Source organism: Corvus hawaiiensis, chromosome 27 (assembly GCF_020740725.1).
Source record: "Corvus hawaiiensis isolate bCorHaw1 chromosome 27, bCorHaw1.pri.cur, whole genome shotgun sequence".
In the NCBI taxonomy this organism is placed as follows: Eukaryota; Metazoa; Chordata; class Aves; order Passeriformes; family Corvidae; genus Corvus; species Corvus hawaiiensis.
In genome coordinates, this window is record NC_063239.1 from 2,344,385 (window position 1) to 2,366,624 (window position 22,240).

General features: G+C 62.5%; 1 protein-coding gene and 1 long non-coding RNA gene across 3 annotated transcripts; one reads left to right on the top strand and one right to left on the bottom strand.

The window, feature by feature from the left end:
• Positions 1–608: 608 nt before the first annotated feature.
• On the bottom strand, positions 609–2,027 carry LOC125317515. Its single transcript, XR_007200108.1, has 2 exons — positions 1,861–2,027; positions 609–857 (listed from the first exon to the last, which is right to left on the bottom strand). It is a non-coding gene; the product is annotated as an uncharacterized LOC125317515 (long non-coding RNA).
• A 2,648-nt stretch (positions 2,028–4,675) lies between these two features.
• LZTS1 (leucine zipper tumor suppressor 1) lies at positions 4,676–21,947 on the top strand. 2 transcript variants are annotated; one of them, XM_048287282.1, is made up of 4 exons: positions 4,676–4,755; positions 17,081–17,511; positions 17,883–18,707; positions 19,357–21,947. In XM_048287282.1, exons 2-4 carry the CDS (start codon positions 17,161–17,163, stop codon positions 20,014–20,016), a joined length of 1,836 nt encoding a protein of 611 aa, XP_048143239.1. In that variant the 5' UTR covers positions 4,676–4,755; positions 17,081–17,160; the 3' UTR covers positions 20,017–21,947. The 2 variants fall into 2 exon arrangements, with proteins under 2 accessions (XP_048143239.1, XP_048143238.1); XM_048287281.1 differs by lacking the exon at positions 4,676–4,755 and having other exon boundaries at positions 13,361–17,511.
• Positions 21,948–22,240: the final 293 nt, after the last annotated feature.

Sequence of the window (22,240 nt, forward strand, 5' to 3'; positions counted from 1 at the left end):
GGATATTTCATCCACTGATATTCTCGTTTCTCACCCCAGATGCGACACCTGGATTGGGGCAGGAGGGGTTTGGGATATTCCATCTGGGTTGATATTCCCGTTTCTGACCCCAGATGTGACGCCTGGATGGGGACACACAGATTTTGGGATATTCCATCCACTGATATTCCCGTTTCTCACCCCAGGTGTGACTCCAGCTCCCTCCTGCACTCTGGGACCCCTCCTCACCTTCCCCCTTTGCTCCACCCCTCAGCTCCCTCCCCACACCAGGGGCAGCATTTGGAGCACGATTTTGGAGCAGCATTTGGAGCATTTCCTCTCACGGATAAAACATCCGGGCTCTGCGTTTGCCTTTTGCCCCAAATTTTCCATCTCCTCTTTCTGACGGGAGGAATTCCTGGTTGGGTTGGAGCTGGATTAGACGGGGAACACTCCCAGGGGTGCCGGGGGTCTCCAGAGCGATCCCGGGGAGCACCCAGCTCATCCCTGTTCCCATTCCGGAGGAAGCTGCTCTGTCAAAGCGCGGAGCCGACGCTGCTCTGAGCTCTGGGGACGTGTTTGGGGCTTGTCTCTGCTTCAGCACCGATCAAAGGAAGAGGTTGAGGAGCTGCCCAGGAGCCGGGACGCGCTCCCAGCATTAATTTTAATAGGAAAGGCAGGGATGAATCCCAGAAGTGGAAGAGGAAATATCAATCTGCCTTTGAGTTGGGATGGGATTGGATTTTCTCATGACCTTTTGAAGGTTTGGGGGTTTTTTTTCTGCTGCTCGAATGGCTGGGGTTGGAACCTGAGCTGCTTCTCAGGGCCCCGTTTCCTTTTCCAGCCTTTCCTTGCTCCTCCAATCTTCCCTCATGGCTCTGTGGGGGGAAAAAGTCATTAAATACACACCTACTTCTCGCTTTTATCACTGATCTGATTATCTTGTAATTCCCTCCCGAGCAGCAAACGAGCATGGACCGAGTTCTATCCAATTTCAATGGATTTGTAAATAATCTGGCAGTAGGAAAAAAAAGAGGGGAAAAAAGGGAGGGGGGGGAATCCTGGCTTTGTCATTTCTGCTTTTTTCTTTATCCTTAAATATAAGGGATTTTATTCCATGTATCCATGCAAATCCACTTAGGGCTGTGTCCAGGGGGATTAAGGAAGGGGTGGAAGGGATGAGGGAGGGACTCACCTGGGCCGCTCCTGGAGGTGCCGGACGTGAGCGAGGCCGGGGAACATTTCCCTGCCCGAGCTCCCTCCAGGAAAGCAAATCCCGGGTGTTCCACCCCCTCTTTGCAGTGAAAGTACAAGAAGTGGATTATTGGGAATTTTTCTGGTTGGGTTTTGCTGGAGGGATTTCTAGGCTCTCTTAAAAGCTGGGAATGTTTGCAGGGGGATTTTCACAACGGGTCGGCTCCCACCACAGGGAGATCCAAGAGGATTCTGGGGGGCATTTCAGAGCTGGCCTTCGCCCCAAGCTCCTCAAGAACCCAAATCTCCACCACGATCCTTTCCAGTTTCTCTCCGGGGCTCCCTTGCCCTGGGAAGGCTTCCAGGTGACTCGGGAGGTGAAGCAGCACGGCGGCGTCGGAGCCGGCTGCGGGGGAGGACGCGGCACCCAGGGCGAGTGTGGACACGACCGGGATGGGATGGGATGGGATGGGGCAGCCGGGGAGGGCGAATTCCAGCCCAGGAGGAGCCAAGCACATCCTCAGGGACAGCCAGGGGACACCGCAGGGCTCTGCCCTCCCATGGTGGCGGAGCTCCTGAGCTCCTGGCCCTGCCCAAGCCAGAGGATTCCTGGAAAGCTGTGGCTCCGGCCGCTGGCCCAGCTGGTGCGGGTCCCTCCTTGGCTGGGCCTCCCCGGCTGTGACTTACCATAGAAACACCGAACTCTGCTGAAAATGAATCATCATCTTCTGTGCCTTTTCCCCCTGAGCTAAACCCTCTCTGTGCTCACATAAATCCACTTTCTCCTTCCTCTCCTTCTCCTTGTCCTCCTCCTCCTCCTCCTTCCCTTTCTACTTCTTTCTCCCTCTTCTTCTCTTTCTTCTTCTCCTCCTCCTCCATCGTCTCTTCCTCCTCCTTTTCCCCTCTCTTTTCTCCTTTTTCTCCTCTTTCTCCTTCTCCTCCTCCTTCTCCTCCTCCTCCTTCTCCTTCTCCTCCTCCTTCTCCTCCTCCTTCTCCTTCTCCTTCTCCTTCTCCTTCTCCTTCTCCTTCTCCTTCTCCTTCTCCTTCTCCTTCTTCTCCTCCTCCTCCTCCTTCTCCTTCTCCTTCTCCTTCTCCTTCTCCTTCTCCTTCTCCTTCTCCTTCTCCTTCTCCTTCTCCTTCTCCTTCTCCTTCTCCTTCTCCTCTCTCTCTCCCTCTCTCCCTCTCCCTCTCCTCTCTCCTTCCTCTTCCTCCCTTCAGTTCGGAGCTCCCAAAATAGCAGATTCCAGCCGCGGGATTGTGGGAGCGCTGCTCAGCTCAGCAGAGGCCGCGGGAGCTGCCAGGAGCCGGCATTAGCAGAGGCAGGGGGCGGATCTCGTCTGCCGAGCGCAGCGCCATAAATCACAGCCTGCGCTCCGTGCCTGGCTCCAACGCCGCTCCACCCCCGCAGGACCATTCCCACTCCTGGCAATCACCGGGAGCGGAGGGCAGGGATTGGGGTCACGCCTCCCGCCCGTTCCTGGGCTGCTGGCCCGGCTCCCACAGGGGGAGCGGAGCAAATCCCGGTGCCCGGCCCTGGCTGCGCTCCTGAGCCGTGCCAAAGGCTGGAGCTCCATCCATGGGACGGGATCCCCGGTCCCGTGGGACACCATCCCAATCCCATGGGACACCATCCGAACCCCACGGGCACCCACCAGCCCGGTGTGGTTTAGTCCCTGTCCCTGAGGCCTGGAATCCTCTCGTTGCCGGGGGTCCTGCTGGACTCGCCCCCCTCTCCCTGTGTGCGGTGCAGGGCTGGCTGCGCCCAGCGGGGTTTCCCAGGCGGATTTTGGGGAGAGAACGGCTGCCAGGAACTCTGTGCTGTGCCGGCTCGTCCTGGGACTCCAGCGCTCCCCCAGCCCATTCCCTCCTGCCTGGAGCAGACACGGGGCTCGGGGATCCTGTGCTGGGACGGGGATCCTGTGCTGGGACGGGGATCCTGTGCTGGGACGGGGATCCTGTGCTGGAGTGGGGATCCTGAGCTGGGATGGGGATCCTGTGCTGGAGTGGGGATGGCTGTGCTGGGATGGGGATGCTGTGCCAGGATGAGGATCCTGTACTGGGATAGGGATCCTGTACTGGGATAGGGATCCTGTGCTGGGACGGGGATCCTGTGCTGGGATGGGGATCCTGTGCCGGAATGGGATCCTGTGCTGGGGTGGGGATGCTGTGCTGAACAGGGGATCCTGTGCTGGGGTGGGGATCCTGTGCTGGGATAGGGATCGTGTGCTGGAATGGGGATCCTGTGCCGGGATGGGGATCCTGTGCTGGGATGGGGATCCTGTGCTGAGTGGGGATCCTGAGCCGGGATGGGGATCCTGTGCCGGGATGGGGATCCTGTGCCGGGATGGGGATCCTGTGCTGGAGTGGGGATCCTGTGCTGAACAGGGGATCCTGTGCTGGAGTGGGGATCCTGTGCCGGATGGGGATCCTGTGCCGGGATGGGGATCCTGTGCTGAACTGATCCTGTTCCGGCTCGGGGGACCCTCCCTCCCCGCATACCTGACCCGGCCGCAGCCCCGCAGCTCCGTGCCCGGGACAAGCCCAGATGTGCCGCCGGCTGCCGGAGAATTCCTGAGCGCTGCGTCAGCGCCGCTGGCCCCGCGCGGCGCAGGCAGGAAAGGAAAACTCGGGGCAGGAAGAGATTCCCGAGCAGGTGAGGGAGAAGGAGGCGAACGAACTCCCCCAGGGGCTGATGTGCAGGGAAGGGAGGGATGTGGGAGCGTCACTGCACCTCCAGCCCCGGTTCCCGGCTGCCAGGGAGCAACAGGAACGCCACGGAGCCCGCTCGGATTCCTCCTGGCACTGGAACATCCCATGTGCAGCAGCAGGATGGGCCTCACCTGTGGCCAAGCACAACCGGCTTGGGCTACCGAAATCGGGGCCCAGCCTGTGGTGATTCAGCAGAGACGTTCGGGGTTTTCCTTCAGAGCATCCCTCGCACCCGGGTGAGCTCAGGAGGGGTCAGGTCCCCCCAGATCCGCCCCCTTGGCCCAGCAGTTCCCAGCCCACCGAGTGAGTTCCCCGTGCTCAGAGGCCCTGGGAACGTGTCCCTGTTGGTGCCACCGGGACCGGCTGTGGCATGAGCCGGGCACACCCCGGCGCTCACCCCAGGCCGGGATATTGGAGCCTCCGCTCAAAGTCCTCGCTCCGAATCAGGCAAAACCGGAACTTCAGCCCGGACCTTTCCTGCCGGGCGGGCTCCCCGCTGCTGGCTGCTCCCCCCCGGGCTCTCGGCTCCATTCCCGCAGAGCTTCCCAAGGCGCCAGACCCGATCCCAGAGCCGGGAGAATCCAAATCCATCCGCGCGCCCCTCTCCCTTCTCCCTCAGCATCTGCCCCAGAGCGAGCAGCAGAAACCTCCCTGCCCCAGCCCCGGCCGCGGGGCGCGGAGGAGGGGCCGGGGGCGCGGAGGAGGGGCCGGGGGCCGGCACACAAAGCCGGGGGCTGCGCCGGGGCGGGCCCGGTGCGCGGGCGCGGGGTCGAGGCTCCTCCTCCGCCGCCGCGCCGGGGATGCTGCGGCCGGGCCGGCTCCGGGAGCCCCGCGGAGCCCCGCGCCGCGCCGAGGAGCCAGCGGCCACCCGAGGTGGGCACGGGCGGCACGAGGGGGACACCGGGGGGGCCGTGCCCGGGGGGCTCCAGGCAGGGGCACGGCGGGGATGCGCGGGGGAAGCGCCGGCGGCACCGGGGGACGCTGCCCGGGGAGCTGCGGGGACACCGACGGGGCACCGGGGGGGACCGAAGGGACCCGGAGGGGCTGAGATGCGCGGTCGAGGCTCCCCTCAGTGAGATCGCTTTGGGGTGACCCCCCCACGCTGGGCACAGCGGCCCCGGGGATGCCCCGCACCGCCCCTCTCCCCCCGGCACCGCGGGGACAGGGCTCGGGCTCGGGCACAAAGGGTCAGGATCGCCCCGGGAGAGCGGCTGGACTCGCCCCCGTACCCGGCTCCCATCCCTCTGCCCGCTCCGAGCCGCCCGCGGCTCCCGCGGGGCTCAGCTCTGGCTTTTCGGTTCCCTCTGAAGTCTGGAAAACTTCTTTTCACACGGGCAGCGAGAAAATTCTGCCTGTTCAGCACCTCGGTGCGGGCTGCCTCGGGTTACAGAGCCCCGAAGGGCCCGGGAAGGACGGGAAGGGAAGGAGCGGATGCCTTTGGTTTGTTGTCATCAGCTCGGAGCCATCCCGGAAAAGGGGATTTTCTTTTTCCTGCTCCTGCAGGAATTTTTTGCCGCTGGAGCTGCGCGGGCAGGCGCGGGTGGGTGGCGGGGGATGAACAAGCGCAGGGGCTGCGCCCGGCGTGGGCACCGGGGACCCGTGCAGGAAATGCCAACCGCACCTGGATGCGGCAACATCCCGGCGCCTCTGGAAGGGGTTTGGCCTTTCCTGGGATGCGGACGGGTCTGGCCGTGCTGCCCTCGCTCCGTGCCGGGCTCTGCAGCCGGGTGAAGGCGCGGGCGGAGGTCAGCGCTGCCCGGAGGCCCCGCAGCGCCCGCGGGTGCCCGCGCAGCTCCTGGAAAGCCGGGGATTAAGCTCGCCTGGGAAAGCAGCGCTGGAGAGCGGCCACGGCCGCGGCGGGAGCAGCGCGGGGCTGTCACCGCGCACCCCGGCGACACTCAGGGCTCACGGACAGATCTGCAGCTCCAGGGAGGGGACCAAGCGTGGGGACAGGTCCTGGCACGGGGCATTCCCGTCCTTGCTGAGCCGCCTGAGCGTTGTGACATCTCCAAAGGGGCCGGACACTGCCTGGGCTTCTCCTCCTGGCTCAGGGGTCTTTCCCACGAGACCCCGAAGAGGGCCCGGGGGTGTGTGGGACCCCCAGTGCTGATTCCCGCCCCCCCGACAGGCAGGGATGTGCCCCCATCCCTCGATCCCACTGGTGGCACCGCTGCATCCCTGCTGTGCATCCCTGCTGTGCGTCCCTCTCTCCCGGGGAGTTTGGGCTTGGTTTCCTGCTGTCCCCCTCTGCCACCACCCCCCGGTTCCCTGGCAGCCCCTTCCAGCAGTGCCGAGTCCTGGGCACCTCCTCGGCCAAGGCAGTGAGGGGGTTTCTGTGGGGCCCGCGACTCCTCCTCCCCCCCCGTGCGCCTCGGGGAGCCAGGAGGGATCAGCACCGGCCCCATTTTTGGGAGCAGCGTTCCCGCAGGAGTTCCCATGGCTGCCCAAATCCCTCCTCAGACCTCGTTTTCCTCACCGGAGGCTGCGGCGAGCGGAAAACGAGCAGGGAAAAAACTCCTGGTTGAGGCTCCGCTATCAACCATCGCTCCAGACTCTGATTAACCTGCCCTGGGAAGCCCTGCCAGGGATTCCTGTCCGGCCCAGCCTCCCACGCCAGTCCCGGCCGGTGTCACCCCGCTGTCCCCTCGGACGCCTCCGTGTGTCCAGCTCACCCCCGCGCCCACAGCCCGGCTTTTCCAGGGGCCGCGAGGCCGCTCCGCCCGTGCCATTAATCACCAGGGCCATTAATCAGCGGCACAAAGAGTTGGAAGTGCAAAATCGCCGCAATCAGCGTCGGGGGCAATTAATGGCAGCTGCAAAAGCGCACTCGGGGACAAAATCGCGGCTCCGGGGATGCTCCCGGCTCGCTCTGCGGGACTCCCTCGCCCTCGGAGCCCCCAGCTGTGCCCGGGTGACCCCTCCCTGGCACGGCAGCGCTGCTAAATCGGGCCGGAGCCGTTCTGTCCCACCCACCCGTTAGTCACCGTTCCCTGGCAGGCAGCGCTGCCGAGCGGGGGGAGGCGAAGCGAGGCGAGGCTCAGGCAGCAAAATGAGAGCTCCAGAAGAGCCCAGCGGCCCTGCGGAGCCACCGGAGCGGCCGTGGGGACCGCCAGGGCAGGACTCCCGTGCAGAACGGAGAGCCCACGGCGGCAGTGGGGGGGTGCTCCGCTGTGGAGGGGGCGGGGATCTGTCCCGGGGAGTTGCCGCTCCTCCTGCACCCCTTGCTCTGTCTCCTGGGCCCCAAATCCCTCTTTCCCCCCTCTTGGGAAGGCTCTGTCTGCAGTGGGCAGGTCCAGTCATGCTCAGGTGAGGCTCAGGTGAGGCATCCACGGCACGCAGAGATGGGCAGCGCAGAGCAGCCACAACAGGCAGCAGGGCCCAGCCGAGGCCGGGGCAGGAATCTGATCCTTGGAACCATCCCAAAAAATCCCTGACAGCCGGAGCCGAGCTCCAGAGTCCCTTCCTAGGACACCGAGTCACCCACGGCCACCGGCAGAGCTCGGTGCCTGCGCTGCGTGGCCAAGTGTGAAACCGTAGTAGCACTGCAGCTATTCCGGGAACTGCTAAACCTGCTGCTAAAACCGCTGCTAAAACTGCTCCTAAAACCGCTCCTGGAGCAGCCCAGCCTGGCAGAGACACGGCTGTGGCCCCACATGGCTCTGTGGCAGAGCTGTGGCACCTTAATCCTGCAGCGCTTAGGAGAAGCTTGGCCCTGAGAGGAGGAAACCTGGAGGGTTTTTTCTCCTGTCCCCCCCGACCGCTGATTCTCGTGTTTATAAATATTCCTGGCTCTTGGGAGGTCTGAAATCCACCCCCTGCCTGATTTATTCGGTGTTCCACGTTTGCCAGCTGCCCTTGGAGGGGCTTTCTGGGGAGGCTGCAGAGCGCTGGGTCAGGCAGAACAGCAGGGAAGGAGCGAGGCCGGGAGTGAGCAGGAGCTCCGCGCAGGGTTTCCATGTGGGATTAGTTAAAAATAGCCGGGAATGTGCAAAGATTTGGCACGTGGGTCACAGAGGCTTTCCCTGCGCTGCTCCTCCACTGCTGCCAGGGTTTTGTGCTCGCTCTCTTCACTGGGAGAAGCCCCCCAAGAGCAGGAATGCTCCAGCGATTCCTGAATTTTTCATGGGAAGCCCTGAGTGCGCCCAGATGTGGCCTGGATTTGGGGAGCCAAATCCTGGGGAAGGAGCTGTACAAGCACTGCTGGGATTTCTGCAGCAGCCACCGGCTCCTCTCTGCTGCAGCGTTCCCAGCCAGGCCTTCCTCTTCTTCCTCCTCTTCCTCACAGCCAGAACTTTTCCTCCTGGGCTAAAATATTCCCATTTTTCCCCTCGTGGCAGCACCAGGCCTCAGTGGAAGGCAGCTCCTTCCAGAAGGGCATTTTTAATTGTTTATGGGCGAGCCTCTGACTTTTGGAGAAGGGAGAATCCTTCCCCGAGGCCTGGGAGAGGGAGAGGATGCAGCTGGGAAAGGAAAAGCCTCCCAAGGGTCTGTGTTGCCATCCCAGGATGTTCCCTCGGAGTTCTCCCAGCTTTCCTGGACGCAGAGCCGTGGATTTGGCCCCTTGCCCAAGCCAGGATCAGAGGTTCCAGCTCGGGATCCAGGCTGGAAGGAACATTTGGATCTCTCACTGCCCCCTTTGTCGGCAGCCAGAGCCGTCTCCTCCTGCTCCTCCCAAATCCTGCGTTCAGTTCTCGAAGCGATTAAGTGACATCTCCTCGAGCCACTTAGGGAAGAGCTCCTTTAAAGGTTAATTGAATATTCCCTGCAACTTTGATGCACATTTCCCTGTTGGGAGAATCGCTCTGTTTGGCAGCCAGGCATTCAAGGGGTGGATTTCACCACGGGCCAAGTCTGGGAAAGAGAGGAAGAGGAAAATAGGAAGGGAGGACTGAATTTGCCTTTTTTTCCCCCTTCTGCTGCATTGGAGCTCTGAGCAGAGCGAGGAGGGGATGTGACACTCTGGGAAGCGGGAGAGGAGCTGCGGCTGAGGAGACAGCGGCAGCAGATGCTGCTCACAGCCAGGACTGAGCTTGGCTCCCCGTCAGCGAGCACAAGTTGCCTTTTCTCAGCTCTGAGCACCAGGCAGGCGACAAAAATCCCCAAATTTAGACAAAGCAGGGTGTAACTGGTACCACAAATGGCTCAGGAGGAATCAGAGTAAAGCCAAGCCTAGATGTGGCGTGGGGTTTAGTTTGAGGAGGTTCTTTAGGCCCTACCTGAGGGACGTTCTCCCTCTGACCCTCACAGTTTTGCAGGCTGGGTCAGAGGTTTGGGGGTTTCAGCTGCTGCCAGGGCCAGTGATTCCCCCTCCTTTTTCTCAAGCAGCCTCCAGTCCCTGACTGTAGGAAAAAGCCCCAAACCAGCCCAATTTCAGCCCTCATCCCCCCTTCCTGGCCATTCCCAATGGGCAAGGAGGAGGGGACAGCAGAGGGCAGCTCCGTGCCCCTCACGGTGCCCATCTGAACCCAACGAGGTTCAGACGAGAGCAGCCCAAAATTTGCTTTCTGGTCCCCAGAGACGGCCAGGAGGTGCCCAAAGTGGCACTGAGAGGGGGAGAAGGACCAGAGAGGGGACCCAGGGGGGGTGGGCTGGGTGCTGTGGCCACCAGGAGCAGGGGGACAATGCCGGGGGGGGCAGTGCCAGGAGGACAGTGCCAGGGGGACAATGCCAGCCCTGCTGCTCCTGGCTGCTTTTCAGCCGCTCGGGAGAGGGGGAGAGACAATGAAAAGCGCGGAGATTGCAAACACAGCCCCGTCTCCATGGCAGCCTGAGCGCCGCTTCTAAATTTTGCCTGTACATGGAGAGGATGCTGCTCCCCTCCGCGTGCCTGGGGGAGTCGTGCAGCACAAAGAGCCTCGGCCCAGGTATTTCCTGGAATTCTGGGGAGCTCGGCGGCTTGTGGAAGGAGCCCTCGGTGCCACCACCTTGTTCCACCCTGAGGGAAGTGGGTTTGCTGTCCCTCATCCCGGTTTTATCCATAATTCAGGGATGGAGCCACGTGCACAGCCCGTGCGAGCGGAAAGCTGGGAGGAAAAGTATTTCGGGCTCATCTCGAGTTGCACGAAGTTCCTGCTATTTTTAGCCGGACAGACAAAGCCTTTCCATCAAGCAGACCCCGGGGACAGCGCGTGGGAGGTGTGTGGGACACCCAGCCCGGTGCTGCACGGGCAGGAATTCAGGGATTCATCCCCGAACCCTCCCGGAGCTGCCCGAGGCAAAGCGGCCCCTTGGAGCCGGGAATTTCAGCTCCCAGCCCGGCAGATTGTGCGGAGCAGGGTCGGGAATAGAAGTGTGAGCAGGGGCCTGGCGGCTCCCGAGTGAAAGCCGTGCTCAGCTGTCACCACCCCGGCACCACCTGCCAGCCCCAGACGGCTCCCAAAATATCCCAAACCGCGCCGGGGGGGCCGGGCAGGAGGGGCCGTTCCACACCTGCCAGGGATGGGACCTCCCGCCAGGTGTCCCCTGGGGGAACGGGGGGTCCCTGTCCCCCACAGCATCCCCAGGAGGTAAAACCTGTCCCCAAAACTTGTCCCTTGTGCTGGTGGCTGTTCCCCATGGATCGAGGGTGCCTGGCACGGGAGGGCTGCGAACTGCCTAGGCTGCAGGTGGTGCCACTGTCACCCTTCAGGTGTCCTCAAACCTGCAAAAGACCAAAGCAGGGAGCGGCGTTTCTGCGCTCCCAATTAGCAGGGCTTTAATTGCCGTCTCAGCCGCTCATTAGTGCGAGAAGCCAGATGCTGGGAGGAATTAAGGAGCTGAAAGGATCTTTCTCTCCGCCCCAGGAATATTTAACGGTGTCTCACACGCGTTCCTTTTGTGCCGGGAGCATGACTGATGTGACTCGTGTGGGTGCTGCGTGAGTCACTGAGAGCTCCCAAATCCCGGTGACGGGAGTGGGAATGGAACTGGGGAGCTCTGGGTGGCACAGGGAGGGTCTGGCACGTGGTGGAGCCGGGCTTGGGGGCCTGGAGTGGATTTAACCCAAAACAGAGGGAGAAAGGGTTCGGGTTCTGCTCTCTGGGCACGGCACAGGCTGAGGGTTACTCACCCAAGTTTTGGTGTCAGGAGGATGGGAAAGAGCTGGAGACCAAGCCGAGGTGGACAGAACAGGGAGGACCAAGCTCCTGGGATATTCCCAGGCTGCCCTGCCCTGCCTGCATCCGGGAGGGAGCGTCCATCCCGTGGGGCCGGCTGGGAACTGCCCCTGCCCAGGGTCAGGCAGGGACACGGGGCCAGCAGGAGAGGGGCCGGGGCTGTCTCAAGCCCAGCTCCCGATAATGCCCGGATTTTCTGGGCTCTGGAGCTCTCTGACACAAACTGCAGCTCTGCGGGCAGAGCTGGGGAGCTCCAGAAATCCCTCCTCGCTCAGGGTACACGCACAGGGTCAGCTCCAGGGCTGGCCTGGGAGCAGCAGAACCCCAAACAGCTTTTATGGACACCATTCCACGGCTGGCCGGGCTGGCAGGTGGGAGAGGTGAAGCGAGGGAGGTTCAGTCCCTCGTCACTCAGCATTTGGTGACATTCTGAGCCTGAGGATCAATCGTAGAATCACCGAATGTCCTGAGCTGCAAGGGACCCACAGGGATCATTGAACCAGGCCCTGGCCCCGCACAGACCTCCCAAAATCCCGCTGTCCAAACGCTCCTGGAGCTCTGGCAGCCTCGGGGCCGTGCCCATTCCCTGGGGAGCCTGGGCAGTGCCCGGCACCCTCTGGGGGCAGAACCTTTTCCAGTCCCATTCCCCAGCCCAGCCCCCTCCTCACACCCACCTTTCCCAAGGGCTGTGACTCCCTGCGGGCTCCCAGGGGGACAAACAGCTGCTGGCGGCGCTTGGGGCATTTCAGCCACCAGCACCAAGGGTTTGTGTCCCTTCCCCGTCCCTCTGGGGCTGTGAGACACAGAGGAGAAGAACAGATCCCTTCTCTAGGCCCGGGATTTGCTGCTGCTGGGCCCGGGCTCAGGCTGCAGGGAGCAAACAGGAGGCTCAGCAGCTGCGGGAAGTCACGGGACGCTGCCGACACCGATTTCTGTGGGTTGAGCAATCGTCCCCGGGCAGGGCCGGGAACCTCTCCCCGCTCGGCCCCGGGGAAGCGCTGCCCTTCCCCGCGGGGGGATTGGGGTGGAAGCGGGGGGGGGTGATACCCCCAGAGCTCGTCCTGGGTGTGATTCACCGGCAACCGGAGAAATCCCTCCGGGTCTGGCGCTGGCTTCCCCCAGCACGGCTCGGAGCCGTCGCCCCAGCGCCGCCCGCGTCCCGCCGGGGATGATTCCACCCTGCCCTGCCGGGGATGATTCCACCCTGCTCGCCCAGTGCAGCCGCTTGTTGACACATCCGGGCGGGATCCGCGCCTCGATCGCTCCTTGGGTGTCCGCAGCTCCTCCAAAGCCCTTCCCAGAGCTGGCGCTGAATTCAGCGTTGATTTTTGGCTTTCCCACCAGGAGGAAGGGTGACACAAGTGACCTCGACCTGAGCCACCCTCCCGCAGGAACTGGTGCTGCTGCTGGGATGAAAATTGCCCCTTTTTTTGCCTTTTTTTTTTTCCTTTCTCTCTTTTTTTTTTTCCTTTTTTCTTCTCCCCTTTTTTTGGCCTTTTTTTGCTGTTGAGTAACCGCACCTTCACCTCCCGGCCTGCAGCGGGATGCCCGGCTGCCAGGGGACACCGGCAGAGCCACGGGCTGCCACTGCCGCGCTGGCACGGAGCCCACGCAGCCCCTGGCAGAGGCACCGCGGGCCCCCCTAACGAGCAGCGGGCGCGAATTCTCTCGGTGTTCATTGACAGAACGCTGAGTGTGATGGACTCCCGAGTCCATTCGAGTGGCTGGAACGTGTAATTGAGGCGCGTTATTCTTCTCGACGAGTGTCCCCCCCCCTCCCGCTAATGGCAAATCAGGGCGGAACACATGGTGAGCGCTTTGTGCTCGGCTCGCTGCCGGCCTGCGATCAAAACCACCCCGGCGAATGTCGCTGAATGCGCGGGGACAATGGGTGGCAGTGAATGAAAGCCTTGTTGTGGGGCCCCGAGCCACAATGCAGCACCGCACGGCCGGCGCCTGCCCGGGCAGGGGCTGAATTCAGCCCCGTTAGCGCCGGGAGGGGCGCGGGGACCGGGTGGGGGCGAGGTCGGGTCCGCTGAGGGGGCTCTCCAAGCCCTGGCGGCTGCTGTTTGTTTGGGGAGCGAAAAGAGCAGGGCTTGGAGAGCAAAAAGAGCAGGGTTTGGGGAGAAAAAAGAGCAAAAAGAGCAGGGCTTGGAGAGTGAAGGGAGCAGGGTTTGGAGAGTGAAGGGTTTGGAGAGCGAAGGGAGCAGGGTTTGGAGAGCGAAGGGAGCAGGGTTTGGGGAGAAAAAAGAGCAAAAAGAGCAGGGCTTGGAGAGTGAAGGGAGAAGGGTTTGGGGAGCGAAGGGAGCAGGGTTTGGAGAGCAAAGGGAGAAGGGTTTGGGGAGCGAAGGGAGCAGGGTTTGGGGAGCGAAGGGAGCAGGGTTTGGGGAGCGAAGGGAGCAGGGTTTGGAGAGTGAAGGGAGCAGGGTTTGGGGAGCCAGGCCTCAGCTGGGGAGAGCAGCAGGAGCTGGAGCAGAGCCGGGCAGGTGCTCACACAGCCCAGGACGGCTCCCGCTCCTCAGCCTGGTCCATCAGCATTTGGAGATCCTGGAGGCTCCGTCCGGGTTTGGTTCAGCTCCCAAACCCAGCTCAGTGGGAATGCTGCACTCCAGGTTCCGGATTGAGCCATGCCTTCATTAAAGCACAACTCAGATGCTGCAGGTAGCACCTGTGGGGCTTTTCACCATGGAAACGCCCGGTTTCCCCTCTCAGGGCCACATTCCCGGCGTCCCCAAGCCCCAAATCGCCGAGTGGGACAGGGGCACAGCACCTGGCAGCACTCGAGGGAAAGAGGAAGGAGGCTGAGCCCTGAGCCGGGCTCTTGGCAGCCGCTCGGTGTTATCCGCGCATCTCCCAACGAACACCCAAACGTGTGGGAGCATCTGCACGGCGAGGATGAATAATAATCCAGGAGGGAAAAGGAGTGGGCGAGAGCTCGCGGGGAAGAAGGAAGCGCTGGCATTCCAGAGGGGGGGAAGAACAGGCTCGGCAGGGAGCAGAGTAACACGGCGAGGCCTGGGAGGAAGCGAGGGTGACCTGCTCGGGAAGGTGCAGGGAAAGCTGCTGCCTGCGAGAGCTCGGCGGGGAAGGGGGCGAAGCTTCGGAGGCGCCGCGCTGAGGGAGATAAGATGAAATTCCTGCCACCCGTGGGGAAGGAGGCGATGGGAGAGCGGCGCTCCCACGTGCAGGGGAGGCATGACTGGGATGATGAGATGCCATTCATTTTTTCCCCCTTTTCCTGCACAAGCCCGAGTGGGTGAATCCACGTGTTTTGCCCGATCCCGCGGGTTCAGTCCGCGCTGTTTGTCAGGGTCTGTCCCCCAGGACCCCCGCGCTCCCCACCTGAGGGTGGGTGATCTCAGCAGGTGCCTTCCAGCCGTGACCATTCCGGGATTCCCTGATCCACAGGGTGCTGGAAGGCCCTGGAAGGGTCGCAGAGCACAGACACTGTGCTGCTCAGGGAGGGGACACGGGGCTCTCGTGCTGCTGCCACCGCGGTGCCGACAAAAGACCCTTGAAAGGCTCATTTGCTGCAGGCACAGAGCGCCAGGGACAGGCTCGTGCCTTTTCTGGCTCTCTGTGCCCGCTAATTGATGAGTGACAGCGCAAACCCGGCTCAGGGGAATCACACTCAGCGCCCAGAGCTCGGCGGGCGGAGTGCGGGCTCAGAGAGCGGCTCTGGGGACAGCCAGGTTGGTGCGGTGACATCGCGGGGCCCAGCGGGGACACCGTGACCCCACAGCCCGGCACTGCCCCACACCCCACGCGCAGATCCCCGCTCACTGCGGGGGCACGTTTAGGTCACAGGTTGGACTCGATGATCTCAAAGGTCTTTTCTTTTAATTCTGTGATTTTGTGACCTCCAGCCATGTCACACCCCCCAGGCACCCAGTGCTCCCCCTCTGCAGCTGTGCTCCCCATAGCTGGGACACCCCCACTGTCACTCCCTGCATTCCCAGTGTCACTCGCATTTATTTTTTCCCCATTTTACGCTTTGCAATGTTCCTGCTCTGACTCAGCCAAGCTCGAAACCCCCTTAGATATCCAACCCCGATATATCCACGCAGTTACTGCGTGTGAATGTCCACAGTGACGGGGTTTGGCGGCTCAGCAAACCCCCTCTGGCTCCTTGCAGAGCTGCAGCATCACCGTATTTCACACAGGGGAGAGGCTGAACAAAAAAAGGGGGACAAGCCTGACCCCTTTTTGGAGGTCCCCACAGCTGGAGCAGGAGCTTGTGCCCTCCCAGCTCTGCTGTCTCTTTTTGCCATCGTTGTCCATGAATTCCAACTCCTCCACGGCTTTCCAAGTGTTCATTTTCAAGAGGGAAAGAGAAGGAAAACGTGCCCAACCCTCCCGGGCGCGTGTGGGAGGGCTGGGGTTGATGGAAACGCCTCCTGCCGAGAGGCTGGGAAGTCCCAGCGCTGCCTCCCCGCTACTCCCATCTCCCTCCAAAAATCCAAGGGCGCATCCAGCGAGCCTGGCACCCCCGGAGCAGCAGCTCCGCGCACCCCGCGATCTCTTTAGGGGATCAACCCCCCCCCAGCCCCGCCGCGGGTGCGGTGTAAACGCACCTGGGTGCAAAACAAACGCCCGGGGCTGGGTCACAGCCCGGGGCTGCTCCCCTGCTCCCGCTGGCCGCTGTCTGGGGCCGCTGTGGCCGCAGGTGGCAGCGCTGTCGGTGTCACATCGCCTTTGTCCCCCGCGGGCACCGGCACGGGCTTCTGTGGGGGCTTCTGTGCCGATTATCCCGTCCCTGCAGCGATCCCTCCCCTCATCCCGCGCCTCTTCCCAAAGCCGTTTATCGCTGGTGCCGTATCAGCAGCACCCCGGCAGCCGCTCCGGCCTCGGGTCTTCGTGACTCCGCTCCATCTCCCAGGAAAGGATTTGGGGATTAGCGCGGATGGTCTGTCCGCCCGCCCAGGATTTTCCTCCGGCGCTTCATCAACGCCGGTCCTCGGGGAGAGGAACGCGGCCAAAGCTGAGGGATGAGCGCGGGTGGTGCTGCCCTGCCTGGGAGCCGCCGGCACCGAGCGGGTGTGACAGGGAACGGGAAAAGAGGAGTGGGAAAAGAGAGGAGTGGGAAAAGAGAGGAGTGGGAAAACAGGAGTGACTCTGAGCTTGAGGATGGCGCAGCGAGGAGGCCCCGGCACAGCGTTCCTGCACCCCCTCCACCACCCAACCCTCTCCCACCCCCGATTTAACCCGCAGATTCCTGCTTGGACAATGAGAACTCGGCCTGGGGAGCTCTGGAGCGGAGCTGGAGCACCCAGTGGGAGCTCTGAGCTGTTCCAGGCACAGCACGGAGCAGAAACGCTCCCTCTCTCCTCCTCCTGCTCAAACAGGATCCAGCTCATTTCATTTACGTGCCTCCCCCCCTTCTCCCAGCTCCCCCCTAATTATCGAGGTGGGTCTGCGTCCCCGTTAGAGCCGAGTGTCACAGAGGCCACCAGGAGCTGGGATTTTATTTTATTTATATTTTTTTCTCCCCACAACAAAGCGGACGAGCAGAGAGCCCCGCGTGCCTCCTATCGCTGATCAGCACTCAGCGCACACAGGGCCTCTTGTCCCCTCGAGGGCCGCATTAATTAACGGTAATTAAGCCTCGAGGCGTCCCTTTTCGGGCAGGTTAAGAGGAGCACTGGGAATTGGAGAGGAATCCGGGAGTGCCAGGGATGCGGGAGAGGTCGTGGCTGCTGAGGAGCCGGGATCCATCCAGGAACGGGGGCTCGTTGAGATCGCGCCTGTTAGACACCTAAAACCCGCCATAAATCCCTTTTCCCCCCTTTTGCCATTTTTAAAGGCTCCCGTAGAGAACATTCTTGGCTTTATCCAGGATGATCCCAACCGGAGCCGGGTCAGTGCCCCACCACCCTCTGCGGGAAGAACCTTTCCCTGGTATCCAACCTAAATCCCCCTGGCACAGCTCCAGCCGCTCCCTGCGTCCTGTCCCTGTCACGGAGAGGTCGGCGCTGTCCCTCATGAGGGGGCTGAGGTCCCCCCCGTCTCTCCTCTCAGTTCCCACCCTCACACCCCCATCCCGGGGAGCTTTGCCACCCCCCAGGTGGCTTCTCCTCACTCCCGCCGTGTCCCCGTGTCCCCAGGCTCGCCGCTCCCGGCCGCACCGAGGGCTCTGCTATGATCTGGCCGCGCTGGCCGGCCCCGTGTCCGCGCCGGGAGCAGCATGGGCAGCGTCAGCAGCCTCATCTCCGGCCACAGCTTCCACAGCAAGCACTGCCGCGCGTCCCAGTACAAGCTCCGCAAGTCCTCGCACCTCAAAAAGCTCAACCGCTACTCGGACGGGCTGCTCCGCTTCGGCTTCTCGCAGGACTCCGGCCACAAGTCCGGCTCCAAGAGCAGCAAGAATGAGGATTTCTTTTACATCAAGGTCAGCCAGAAGTCGCACGGCTCCCACCGGCCGGACTACACCGCCCTCGCCGGCGGGGAGCTGGGCGTGCCCGCGGGGACCAGCGGGCTGGACTTCGGGACGCCCACGCCGCAGAAGCTGATGCCCTTCCCCAGCCAGCTGGAGGTGGTGAGTAGGGAAGAGTGGCCCTGGGAGTGCGGGGATGTCCCACGGGAGCCCTTCTGTCCTCAGAGCGGGTCCAGGGTTGTCCTGGTCGTGGTCCGTGAGGAAGCTCAGGGAAGAGAGGGGCGGCTGGGGGCACTCACTGCCACCCTCTGCTTTTGGGAATTTGGATCGCCAACGTGACCCGAAGGATCTGGATCCTTCAATTTCCAAACCCAGCAGGTTTAGCCAGCGGCATCCTCCCGAGCATCCTCCCGAGCCCTCGGGGGACACCGGAGCTGTCCCACCGTGGGGGTGTGGTCCCGGGGGGCAGAAGGGGCGGGAGGACACGCGAGGAGTTTGGGCGGGTGCTGACGGGCTCTGCTCTCCCCTCGCAGGGCGGGGAGAAGCCGCTCCCTCGTCCCACGGCCTTCAAGCCGGTGCTGCCGCGCTCCGGGGCCATCCTGCACTCGTCCCCCGAGAGCGGGGGGCCCCTGTCCCAGCAGCTGCACCCCCCGGAGAAGGCCAAGGAGCAGGAGCTGCGGCCGCTGCCGTGCTCAGGGGGCCTGTCCGACTCCGGCCGCAACTCCATGTCCAGCCTGCCCACGCACAGCACCAGCAGCAGTTACCAGCTCGAGCCCCTCGTGACGCCCATGGGCCCCATCAGCCGCTTCGGGGGCTCTGCCCACAACATCCTGCAGTGTGCCATCATCCAGGACAGCAACATGATGAGCCTCAAGGCCATGTCCTTCTCTGACGGCGGTAACAAGATCCTGAACCCTGGCAAAGCCCCCCACCACCACCCCGCTGTGGAGAAAACCACCTGCGTGCGCTCACCCATCTCCACGGATGAATCCACCATCCAGGAGCTGGAGCAGAAGCTGCTGGAGAGGGAGGGGGAGCTGCAGGAGCTGCAGTCGAGCTTCGAGGAGAAGGAAATCAGCTCATGCCAGGCCTACGAGGAGAAGCAGCGGCGCTGCAAGGAGGAGCTGGAGGGGCTGAAGCAGAAATGCAACAGCAAACTCAAGCAAACCTCGCAGAAAACACAGCGGACACAGCAGGTGCTGCACCTGCAGGTGTTCCAGCTGCAGCAGGAGAAGCAGCAGCTCCGGGAGGAGCTTGAGAAACTCATGAAGGAGCAGAACCTGCTGGAGACCAAGCTGAGGTCCTACGAGAAGGAGAAGACCAGCTTTGCCCCGGCGCTGGAGGAGACGCAGTGGGAGGTGAGGGGCAAAATGGGGCCCAGAGCAAAGGGGGTGTGGAGGGGGAGAGTTCCAAACGCCCCGGCCCTTCCCCATTTCCATTCCCACACCCAGCAGGAGCATCCCAGGCTGTAGGAAAGGGATATCAAACCCCAGGAGAGCCGCAGGCTGTGCCATGGAGAGCTGGGATTGAGGTTCTCGCTGCCCCTCTTCACCCTGCCCCTCACCCAAGGGAACAACCACAGCACAAAACCCCTCAGTCATTAAAACACCTCGGCATTCCCGGCCTCCAGCGTGGGGTTTCCCAGCTCCTGCCCTCCAGGAGCAGTAAAGCTGCCTTGCCACAAGGAAATAGGAACTACTCAGGCTTGCCACGGCCGTCTGCTTGGGAGCAGTAAAACCTTCCACTCTCTGCTCCAGCTTGATTTACTCACTCCTTGGTATTGCTGAGCAAAGAGCATTAAACTGCTGGAAATTCCAAAGTTTAATAGTAGCTGTTTGTAATATTAATGATAAATAGTAACTATAATTAAATGAATAATAAATAATCATAAATAAACTAAATTCAGGCTCTCCACATGCTGAGCCCCAGCTGTGCCCAGCTCACGTGGGTGCCCTGGGCTTCCCCCAGGGCCCAGCCCTAACTCAGGTGCTCATCCCCCCCTCCCAGGTGTGCCAGAAATCCGGGGAGATCTCGCTGCTGAAGCAGCAGCTGAAGGAGTCGCAGACCGAGCTCACCAGCAAGACCACGGAGATCCTGAGCCTGAAGGCGCAGCTGAAGGAGGTGCGGCTGAAGATGGAGGGGCTGGAGATGAAGACCCAGGAGCTGGAGGTGTCGCTGCGCACCAAGGCCATGGAGCTGGAGGTGTGCGAGAACGAGCTGCAGCGCAAGAAGAACGAGTCGGAGCTGCTGCGGGAGAAGGTGAACCTGCTGGAGCAGGAGATCCTGGAGCTGCGCTCCGAGCTCGCCGTGCTCCGCGAGCAGCTCAGCGAGGCCCGCGAGGGGCCGCGGCCGGCGGGGGACGATGCCCAGGCCCTGCAGGGGCAGCTGGAGCGGCTGCGGGCGGAGCTGAAGGCCGAGCGCGACAACAACGAGCAGATGAGCTGCAGCTTCCAGCAGGAGCGGCAGACGTGGAAGGAGGAGAAGGAGAAGGTGATCCAGTACCAGAAGCAGCTGCAGCAGAGCTACCTGCACATGTACAAGAGGAACCAGAGCCTTGAGAAGATGCTGCAGCAGCTGGCGGCGGGGGAGGACGGCAAGGAGCCCATCGAGCTGGACATCCCCGGCGCTGACGTCCCCTACGAGGACATCATCGCCACTGAGATCTGAGCCGCTGTCCCCTCCTCGCAGCCCGGGGAAACGCTCGGCCCCTTGTACAGCCGAGCTGAGCCGTGTCCCCCCTGTCCCTCCGCCGCCCGTCGTGTTCCAGAGGTGACCAAGCCACTCGTGCCAATGGTGACGTGCCCGCAGCTCCCCCGCCCCGGCACCGCCCCGGCACTGCCCCCTCTGCCCCCCGAGGAGCCGCCGGCGGGGCGGGCAGGGATCAGGACTCCAGGGAATTCTCTGCCATCCGTGCCCAGTGCCCAGGGGATGCTCCGCGCCAAGCTCGAGGGAACCCGGCCTGGCACAGCTCCGGGGATGGCACAGCACAGCCCTGCCCACTGCCCGTGACGGGAATCAGCCCCAGCTCCCCGGAGGAAGCTCCCACTCCTCCTCAGCCTCCGTTGGTGCCAACCCCAGGGCGCCGTGGGAGCACAGAGCCACCTCCTGCCACTGCCACATCCACCCCTCCCAGCCCGTGAGGGCCTCAGGAAGGTTCCCCACCTGCACACGCCCTGCTGGGCACAGCCCACACCCCCCGAAATCACTGCCCAGTCCAAGCACAACCCACCCTGCCCTGCCCTCGCTCCCTCCCCCTGCCCGGACCATTCCCAGCTCCCACGGACTCTGTCCCTTTTCCCGGCTGCCAGACAGCAGCTGGATCCAAGAATTCACAGAAGTGTCCCAGCCACGGTCTGACCAAGGAGTGGGGTTTGTGTTCACCCCACAGCACCTCGCACTCGCTGGGAGTGTCCCTCCCGGGACCCCCGGCTGCCTTATCTCCTCCCGTGCGGGATCCCGCCAAGGGAAGCTGGTTCAAAAACCCCAAACCGACCACTCTCACCTTAATTTCTACCCCAGCTCTTAAAATTTCCTCCTGCCACCAGCGAGTGGCTCCATGGATAAAGAGCTGGCGCTGCTGGTGACCCTCGTGTCCCCGTGACTGGGGAGCCAACCAGTAGGGTCCAGTTTGTGGGGTGGGGGCTCCAGCCGGGACCCCTCTGTGCCAGTGCAATGATCTTTTTGCTGCAATTATTTACCCACTGCCCCATTCCAGGGGTCTGGGAGGGGAGGGGGGGAGGGGGCCTTGCACAGTCCCAACGCCGCCAATTCGGCCAAGGGCTCCAAGCTGCGCAAAATTCCGCGTCCCTCGCGCCATTCCAGCCTGGAAAGGTGACACACGGGAGCCAGTCTGTGCCTTCTGCGCCCGGCCCTGAGCACCCCAAACCACTGAGCCCCAGTCCTCCTGGCTGGGCTTGGCACTCCCCAGCCGGTCCTGGCACTCCCCAGCCGGTCCTGGTGCCGGCACAGCCGATCCTCAGCCCTGGCCCGCTGGAAAAAGCCAACGTCCGATTCCCGCAGGTGCAATCCGGGGCCAGCCGGGGCCGAGCCTTTGCCCAGACCTGCCGAAGGATGTTTTGGAAAACTGAAGGATCAGGGCTGGCGAGGCCAGAAGGGATTTTGTGCATCCCCCAAGGCACAGCCCCGCGCCGAGAGCTCTGCGCCCGGAGCCTTCCAGAGCCAACCCCGGGTGCCGAGGGGAGCAGAGCCCTTCCCAAGGCCCCGTCCCGGCAATTCCCTGCTCCTGCTCCCGCCGGCCTCGGTGGCACCGTCCCTGTCCCCAGCCCCGCGTGCCCTCGGCCCCGTGTGCCCCCAGCTCTATGATGTGATCTCCAGAGGCCTCGCCGTGCTGCCTTTGCACAACTCCGCTGTGTGTGCCCGTCGCATTCCAGGTGTGTCGCTCCAGCCGGGAGCCGTGGCCACGCCCGGCCCCAGCCTGGACAGAGAATTATTTTTCTGCAGGTTTTCTTTTTGTTTGGTTTTGGTTTTATTTTTTGGTTTTGTTTTTTTTTTTTTTTTTTTGGATGTTCTTTCTGGTGACTGATGTAAACTACTGGTTAATTTTATGGTTTTATTTATAAATAAATTTTTTAAAACTCCCCCAGCCTCTCCGGGTGCTTGGCGGCGTTCCGGGGGTTTTCCCTGCCCAAGCCAGCCCCGTTTAGCACGACCCACCAGGGTCCCCTCTGGGGACATCCTTCCACCTGGCCCTGCTGCTTCCAGCCCAGCGTTATCTCTGCTCTGCAGCTGGGATAAACCGGGCATGGAAAAGCAGGGATTGGTGGATTAGGAAGGGTGGGATAATCCATCCAGCCCCGCTCCCAGCCTGAGCCCAGCAGCTTCGCCCTCCTGCCCTGCAGCTGAGCCTGATTTTCACCCCATTCCCACCACC